This window comes from Anopheles coustani, chromosome 2, assembly GCF_943734705.1.
Source record: "Anopheles coustani chromosome 2, idAnoCousDA_361_x.2, whole genome shotgun sequence".
In the NCBI taxonomy this organism is placed as follows: Eukaryota; Metazoa; Arthropoda; class Insecta; order Diptera; family Culicidae; genus Anopheles; species Anopheles coustani.
Genome location: NC_071289.1, coordinates 55283573 through 55292959, shown reverse-complemented (window position 1 = coordinate 55292959; position 9387 = coordinate 55283573). Strand labels below are relative to the sequence as shown.

At 41.0% G+C, this 9387-nt stretch overlaps 2 protein-coding genes across 2 annotated transcripts in view; both read left to right on the top strand.

The window, feature by feature from the left end:
• The window catches only part of LOC131266205 (four and a half LIM domains protein 2), a 122832-nt gene that overhangs the window by 22241 nt on the left and 91204 nt on the right, over positions 1-9387 (top strand). The window contains exon 2 of the mRNA XM_058268600.1: positions 961-1046. Coding sequence (XP_058124583.1) covers positions 961-1046 — 86 coding nt within the window. The remainder of the gene's footprint in view (positions 1-960; positions 1047-9387) is intronic.
• LOC131266206 (G-box-binding factor-like) lies at positions 3460-5170 on the top strand. The gene is made up of 2 exons (XM_058268605.1): positions 3460-4176; positions 4959-5170. The coding sequence occupies exons 1-2, from the start codon at positions 3536-3538 to the stop codon at positions 4972-4974; spliced, it is 657 nt and encodes a 218-aa protein (XP_058124588.1). The 5' UTR covers positions 3460-3535; the 3' UTR covers positions 4975-5170.

Below are 9387 nucleotides of genomic sequence, written 5' to 3'. Positions count from 1 at the left end.
CGCTCATGGGCCAATTTTCTAACCGCTAGGCTGTCGCGGACAATCTGCAATTTATTTTAGCAAATTATGAGGTTACGGCAATTCCTGAAACATTCTCTTGACCTCAGAATTTTACATTTTTGAAGCCTTGTTGATTGTTCTCGTTCACGTCGTTGCTTGGTTTACAATACATACTGTTATTGCGCTGAGTATTCGCTGTCAGGCGTATTAAATCTACATATTGTAATTTATTTTACTGGAAATTGCTCATACAATGATGGTAGTTGCTTCCAAAATTCTCGGAATATCTTCAAGTGCTCCAGAGAACCAAATCTGGAAAAGAAAATATGGGAAAGCCTGCCTACATCTCTAATGAAGGCCAAACCTTTAGGTTTCATCTGGCTACATGAGATATTTTCATGCGACTACAAACAATCGAAGACATTGTTTCATTTCTGTATTATTTTTTATTCCACTCCGTGTGGTGGCATATTTTCTTCCACCAGATTTCTACCACGTACAAAAGTTGTTGGCAGAACATAATCTTTTCCTCTTCTCGTCAGGCTTCGGCAGCCTCTTAAGCGCGTCTCAAAACCGACGCAGCACAACGGCAATAAAAATCATTCTTTTTCCCTCTTCCACTTGACTGCAATATAGTTACGATCCTCGGGGGATTTTTAAACTGTTCATCAACTTTGTTCCGTTTGTTTGAAACTGTTCTGTTTATGTTTACCACACGATAAGATTCTCTTATTACACAAAACGAACGTGTGGAGCAAACAGAAAGTCTACCATATCCACGTATGACTCGTCAACCCATCGATTTCTCTAGGGCACTGAATCGGGTGTCTCTGGAGGTCAAGACAACATAAATCGCAATCTTGCTTTACCATCCTGTTTGGACAAACTTTTTGTTTTCTTGAACCTCACATGGTTTACTTTTAACTTAACCATCTAACTATTATTTTCTTCCATTCTTAGGGCGTCATCATCAGCGAAGTCTTCGATGGTGCAGAATGTGACAACTGCCCGGACCAGTGTCCCGGATTTGCGCCGCATGCCTGGAGGTAAGTTCCACCCGCTCTGTTCCACTCTTACTTCTCCACAATCATTTTCGCGGTTGGCTGCGAGAGCGCGCCTGGCGTGTGTTACTATTGTCCCGTTTTCCTTTCTGGCGTTTGGGGCACACACGCGAAATGTGGCCTTCTTCACGACAGTGAAAGCACAGGCGAGTTGCGTACCGGCAACTTTCGGTCAAATGTTCCGGATCACCACAGGCACTGCAGCCCTTGCCGACGTCCGGCACGCGGACTGCCGATTTTGCTCGCGGGCGTAGAGCATTGGCCGAAGGTTTGTGCTGGCTGGTTTTTTGGCAAATTACAACGTTTTCTTTCCCCGCTGGCCGTGATGGTGATCTGGATCTTTGAGCAGGCTTGGTCACAGTGGATTCCTTAGGATTACGATTTGCCAACTGAGTGGGCGGCCGATGAGGTGCCGGTGGTTTATGCAGGTTGGGTACGAGGATAACCGTTCCATTTCCTTCCCATAGGTGTTGAGGAGATTGCGCCCTTTGAAAAGATCCGCTCACCGTTGTTATCGCAGAGCTACGACTCAGCGCCTGTTTCGCTGGTGGCTGCTGAGTACAAACCGGTACATTATGTTGACTGTTTTGTGCCCATGGCGGTGTTGAGGGATATGTTCTTTGAGGAGAACGGGCTATTTCTCTCTCGTCCTCATAATCTGAACACGAACACAGATTCCCCATCGCTGGGTCACGACAAAGCCAAGCGTGATAAGAAAACTGAAACTCAGTCGCACTATTGCATCTGTGAAACTTTGCTGCACTACTGGCACAGTGCTGTTAACGTACTGTTTACTGTTTTCAATCTGATGATCGGATTCATAGTTGACACCAACACACGTGCAACGTTGATGTTTCCTATTTTCGTACGGTCAACGCTTGAATGTGAATGGGTTGTAGGGAGCCTTGGGGCAATATACACCACAATTGATTTGTATACTTTACAATAATTGTAAATCGTATTGATAATTGTATGGTTTGAGTCGAAAATACGTAGGATTATGACATCAATAAAGACAATAATCGAAAAAAAATTATTATTTTTATTGTTATTTCCGTGATAGAAAACCACTTTGGTCTATAATGCCCTGCTAATCCCTCATACTTCGAACTTATATCTGTTAAACTGAACACATTTTGTTTGTTTTAGTTATAGATACTTTGAGTGTTTGGTCATTCGGCTCTTGAACAGAATACAATGTTTTGCAGAATTGCATCAGGCAATATTATCACCATTTTCCGTGCCTGACGTTTCACAGATAAAAGTGGGTGAGTTGTATGTGAGTACATGACTCATTTCATTTACGCATCGTGTTGAGCTCAAAAGATAAGCTAAGCGGTGCCGAAGGTGGTAGTATATTCGATAGTGATATCAGCCACTCTTGTTCGCATGTACCGGAGCGCCAGGCAATATGCACCCCATGCCTAAGTGAGAAAAATTAGTAATATGTACATCTGAATGAAAATTATAATTAAAGGGCACGGGAAGTGAAGCGCAATCGCTACCGTAATCGTGTAATTCCGCTATTCATTCTGTCATTAATAACTTCGACTGTATGACACTTTAACCCCTTCACAGTTTTGCCCGAGCCTGACTCGGGCAAGCGGATGGAATTTGTACTGCTGGGCCCGAGCCTGGCCTGGGCAGATTTTTGTCGCACGTTTTGTTTATACTTTCGTTGCGCGTCGGTTATTTCGAGTGTACCTGTTTCGTAAACACGTTCTAACATGTTTGTTAACTTTTATTCACATAATGAACACTACTCGATGCAATTGAACCAAATTTTCGCTTATTTTCGCGCAAACTGACCATTATTTAATCAATAAAATCCCAACAAAAATTGGCTATACAAAAATGTAAAAAAAACATTGTGACAATTTTTTGAGCCAATTTCTCAGCTTGGCAGGACTGTGAAGGGGTTAATCGAATATTTATCGAAATGCTGTGGTTATTTAGCCTAGTTTTGTATATTTAGCCTAGTTTTGTATATTTAGCCTAATTTTTGTAATAAAAAAATACAAAACATAAAATACATAATCGTAGCTTAGTTTACAGTGTCCTCAAGTATTATTACACAATTTCATGGAAAGAACCTGCGAATTGTTCTAAAGTAACGAAAGGCTCTAATATCAAATTGCCATATATACCTTAATAAATTCCAATGTAGTGACGCAAAATGCTTGTAGGGTTCAAAATGGTATCGTGAATGAGCTATTTTCTTCACTTGCTAAATCTATACGTGTATCTTTTTACGTGTTTGTTTATATTACCTCGCTTTCTCCTACTTAAGCATTTGTTTTGCGAAGCAAACTGAATGTAAACAAAACGGCAAAGCAAGTGGCACATAGCATGCAAGTGTGCGTTTGGTTGCATCACCTACACTAATGTAACAAACACTTCTGCAGGGGGTTCGATGGCTCATAGCTGCGCGAAATGTGATCAGTGTTCGAAAAACCAGTGGAGGATTAACAGCTATGGGATTGAGTAGTTCGAAGCAAAGCAGTAACCGTTCCGGTTATCCTGGAAACTATTCCAGTGATCCGCACAACTATTACGCGCAAAACTACAACGGATCGCAAAATATAAATCGCCCGAACCAAACGGTACAATCACACAGAAGCCAGTATCAACATCAGCAACAAAAGCAACTGGTTCATCAGCAACAGGCGCAACAGGCACAACTGCGTCAGCAGCATAAGCAGCAACACCATCGGCAGCAGCTAAACCAGCAGCATCCGCAACCATTTCAACAGCAACAGCTGCACCGACAGCAACAGTATCAGAATCCACAAATGCAACAGAGGCAGCAGCTACAGGTTCAACAACAACAACAGCGAAATCAGCCAAAAAATCAACAACAATTGAAAAAACAACAGCAGCAAAAGAAGCAGCAGCAGCATGATCAGCAAATTCTAACACAAAGTAATAGGAACACGGAGGAGTGCTTTGTCTGCGGTCATGAAGGTCACAGTGGCTTCCGTTGTTTTCATCGAAACATGACGTGCCACATCTGTAAAGAACCCGGCCACTTAGCATCGGTTTGCAAGGAAAAAATGCACCATGCAGAAAGCATTTACAAACCGAAAAATAAACCACCGAAAAATCCTACTCATCGGTAAGTATTTTTCAAGTAAATTCGCAAGTGAATTAAAAGCAGTTGGATTCCCAAAAACCTAAGTTTTTCCATTTAAATCCCGAAGAAAAACAAGAAAGTTTCATCCATTTTACAATCTTGCATAACTGAAGAAGTGTTTTGTTTTACACATTTCTGCGGTTGGAGATCACAAGTGTTTTTGGAATGTATTCATCGTGGCAGAACTTTTTTACATCTATCTAGTTCTTACTTAATAATCATACAAACTGCATTTCATGTGGAACTAATGTGACGGATGTGGAGTTAATGATGTGTAGGTGGAAAATGTATACGATTGTTCTAACTATTGGCCACCGGTTGAGTATTTGCCACCGATAAAGTCATAATATAAAAAGCCTATGTTCGCCTGCAGGGCGAGACATTGATCCAGTGAAATTCAATAATGTTTTACTTCAATTTGATTCAAGCAACAAATATAACAATTTTTCTGACTATAAAAGTTTGTTATATATCGATTGACCTATACGGAGTAAATATGTATACCACAAGTCCGTCATTATTTTAAAACACATATTAATTAATTATGCCAATTTGGAAGAATGTTAACAGTTTCGATAAACATGACAAAAAAACATTGAGATCTTATTCACCATCATTCTGATCCTTGGATATTAAGTTATTTTGATCTTTCTAAGCAGCTGGTTCCTGGCTCGAAAAGTTGTTTCAAACATAGATGTTGTTCAAAGATGTTTTACTCGACGATGCTTGTAATGGAATCATTTTATTACCGTTTTCGTTTACAGGAACAGCAAGACATGAGGCGTTCCCAGTCTCAGAATCATAGCCACTATCGGTACAAATTTACAAATGCTAAGTCTTCTATTCATATTTCAACGATGCGGATAAGATAAAGGAATGTTCGTCTGGACCAATGATCTTCATTAAAATATGTCGTGCAGCGTTATGATGATTCAACCATATCGTATTATTGATAATGATCAAACCTTATCTTTTGCTTAGGTACTATTATTTTAAAAGGGTAATTATATTTTTGTTCTTATCAATTAAGTTGAGAATAAAGATGAACAAAAGAAAAGAAAAAGAATTTGCCTTTTATTCATTCTATTTTTCCTCAATAGTTCCAACTTCTCTAGTCTTGAAAATTTTACTGCTCTAATGATAATTCGTGAAATGATTCAATATGTCTTGTTCTTCTTCTCCTTGGCATTTCTCATAAACATGAAAATAGGCAGATAATTGTTTGCGTTTTATGTGATGTTTCCTTAGCTTTTATAACGCTAACGGGGACACAGCCAAAGATGCACTGATGGTTTTAAAAATAGCACTTCCTCATGTATATGACCCGGAGCGTTTTGTCATCCTTTCACGAATCCTATGACAAACGGTTTTATTTTACTAGAGGTAATGTGACTCGTCACTTTACACCACTAAAGTACACACTTTAATATCGGTGTTTTTTCGGTACCAACGTCTGACACATAATCAGTCAGTCCTCTCGTACAGGGGAGGAGGGTTCGATCTCAGTTGGGATTCGAACCCACGCCGTCAAAGTGGTGAGCCTCGGCGCCCATGGGCCGATTTTCATAGCGGCGCAACCGCTTGGCTGTGGCGGACCCCACATGACACATAATATAAGTTACAAAATTTGATCGGATATCGGATGATAAAGTTCGGAAGGCAACTTACACCCAACACAACAAAATATCTGATTAATGCGATAACTGTTACGTGTTTTTATTAGTTACATAATTCTTTTTTTACCATAGTACCTCCGAAGGAGAATATCAAAATTAAAAAAAGGGTATATTATTCAACACCTTTGACACTTATTTTTTACACGATGTTGGACAGTCTTCCTCATCGCAGATGTCACACAGATTTTGATCATCCACCGTGTAAACATGCAAGGCATACAAATCTGAAAATATAACGTAACGTAACATATTCATGTAACCAGTTATCAATGAAAAGGATTTGATTCAAAATAAACCACCCGGCTGACAAAAATTCAAATTTTTTGCAGCTGTCATGTAGTACCAGCAAGTTTTTCCATGGCAGATTGCTGAGACTCTTGCTGGAACTACATAGTACCAGCAACAATGTCAATTTCTGTCAACCGGGCATTGGTAACTACCTTTTCTGAAAAAATCATGTACTATTACATGTGCTGGGCGCTTCAGCGCCACGTTGAATCGTCTATATGCCGTGATGGTAAAGCAGTTCTTTTCCATTCCCATGTTGTTGTAGTACGCCACTACGGATGTGGCACCGAACCGTACCTCAATTTTCTGTGAATGATTTAATGCACACCGCATTGAAAGGGGAAGCTCTAAAGGTTGGCAAGATCAAGAAATACTTACCTTTATCGGGTTGGCTTTGGTAGCATCTGTTATGGGATCGTTGTCTACGACATATCCGCTGGGAAAGTTAACCTCCACTAGTGCCAAATCCGAGCGCTCATTTGTAAGCTTGGGTACAAAACTTGCACATATTCTAAGCTTTAATTCCTGGTTGAAATTCTTGTTTAACTTTTCCACAGTCAAATCGAATCGTTTTTTATAATTTTTCAAATCTACAGCGTACTCGTACTTTACATCGAACACCCCGAAGCCCATACCTGCAACATTGATCTCCAGTGATCTCGTACTACTGGGAATGTCCACAACGTGTGGCTCATTTTTCTCGGGAGATATGTAGAAAAATAATTGATAATTTGTTTTCGTATTGCGCAATTGGAGTGTGTAGTCGTTTCGTAATGGCGAAATTTTCCATGCCAGCTTTGCAAGCGCTTTTAGTCCGGCAAACGTATCCTGGGTCCGCGGGAAGCTTCCCGTGACGTAACGTTGATCGACAAGCCAGCGCATGATAGGAATGCCGTCGAGATATTTTTCGGCCTGTATCATTGCCAATAGTGCATACGCCGTTGTTTCAATGATATGTGAATCTCTTTTCCAGTATCTCTGGACACCGGAGTCGATGGTATCGGACATAGCTATGAGTTTATTGAATAAATCGCCCCGTGGAACCTTCTCATGCAGTGTCAATGCGTAGATGGCTAGCGAAAGATCATACGGATCATTTACTTGCTGTATGTGTTGTTCTACATAGCGTATGCCTTTTGTGATAACACTTCCGTGAGTTGCTCTGGCACTCTCGTTTTCTATAAAGGCAATCAGTACGTAGGAGGTCAAAGCAATTCCGTTTCGTGTTCCTCCTTGCAAATCTTGGTGTATGATAGGGCCAACTTCAACAAACTTCCCAGAACTTTCCTGTTTCTTGGCTACCCATTCGAACGCTTTGGCAACCATACCTACGTCTACTTCAGCGATGTAATTTGAGGCTTCTTGTAATGCGTTTGCGACAAACGCGGTTATGAATATGCTTCCACCGTCATGCTTCCAAACACCGAACGAACCGTCCGTTTGTCGGTACTTCATCTGATTTTGGTAGCCTTGTCTTAGCAGATCGGTTACTTTAGTGATCAGTGCCGTATCCTTTGATCCACTCGCTATAAGATAATCGAGCACTACAATGTTGGGCACGAAATGCACCATATTCGATTCCCCAGTTCCAGTGGGAACGGCGAGAAGATTCTCCAGATTTTGGCTTACTGGGACTAGTAAATTTGCTGTGAAGAAAAATATCAAACTAATGATGTCTACCTAGTGATCTATTAGTTGGCCTGAGTTCAATACTTACGGTACAAGGAAAAGGTTATCCTTTGCGATCCATCAACGGCAAGTTTATCTATGTTCAAGGTTAGTGAAAAAGTCTTGTTCTCATGCTTATTGTGACTGATCATACGTGATTGCATATCCGTCTGTACCACGCTTTCCGGCATTACGCGAATCACCTTCTCGATTGCATCTGCCTCGCCCGATTCAATGGTAGCCTCCAGGCGGACAACCATTTCTCCAAGTTTTCTTGCTCTGACCAGGAAAGAAACGGAAGCGCCTTCTGATGGTGAAACTTTGATGGTCTTGGTATAGCTAAAATCTGAAAGAACAAATTGTCCATCATCATAAGAATCTCGCATGTTGAGCAATTTAAAAGCCGATAGGTTACTTACCCCCTGCCGGGCGCCCTATAAACTCAGTTTGATTGGCAACATTATGCATTACCACGGTTGCAGTGTGTGTTTCGTCCAGGTTGCTGAACAATGTGAACTGCAGCAGAGCCGCTTCCCCGCGCTTGATAGAGTACGGGAGATTTTCTACAATGAAGAATGGTTGAACAGTTGTCAGCTCGATGGGTTTCTTGATGATTCCCAAACCGTACACTGGATCGATGGAGAACCCGGTCAGGTACCATGTAGTCGTTGTGTCTGGTACAATCTGCGCCTTTGTTAGCTTGCCAGATGCGGCCATGGTAAAGTTTTTCCAGAGCCACGATTCTAAAAAGTTCGTTCGATACGGGATGAACTTTTTCGGTGGAGCGTTGGAGGCTTCAGGCCAACGGCCAGTATCAGAAACTCCTGAAAATAATGTATGTAGATGAATGTAGATTGTGCTATGTACAAAAATTGTACACTGTTCATACACACCTTCGATTTGAATGTTGTCCGAAATTCTGGCAAACAGTCCCATACTCTAGAACCCGATCGAATGAAGATATGTAGAATCGATAGAACCTTCGCCAACTAGACATACTTACAGCAAATGGATCAAATTCATTCTGCGATATGGCATGAAAGCGATTAAAAATATCCAAAATATCCTTCCAGAGCACGTTATGATTGGTATTGTGCTGCAGCAAACTTTTATCGTACGCAGCCAGACCTACATACGATCCAGGCCGTCCCTCCATGTCTAGATGAAGCTGTGATCCAGGTTTTGCTTCTTTGTCCTGTACCCTTAACTTGAACTGGAATGGAAGTTTAAAGAGTCTAGTTATTGGAAGAGTTGAAATACGAAAATAGTAAACCTTACGATATTTAACAACTCATCGATATTGATGTCCACAGTGTCGTATATTACTGTTTGTTTGACGAGCGTAGCCACGATGATTTTCGATCTTGGAATCATGTTGTTGGTAGCATTTATTGTCAGTGTAATTTTCGTGAGCCTGTTTGGGTTCGCAGAGCCGGCATCAATAATTCTTCCCTGTGATATCACGTAGTATACGAGGAAGCTTATCTTCTCCGAGCATTGGACATCCAGCTTGAATAGTTTGTTTGGTTTAATGCTGGAAATGAACCTCGACATTACTAAG

Coding starts and splice junctions, on each gene's coding strand:
- LOC131266206 (XM_058268605.1), top strand. CDS start 3,536: ATGGGATTGAGTAGTTCGAAGCAAAGCAGTAACCGTTCCGGTTATCCT.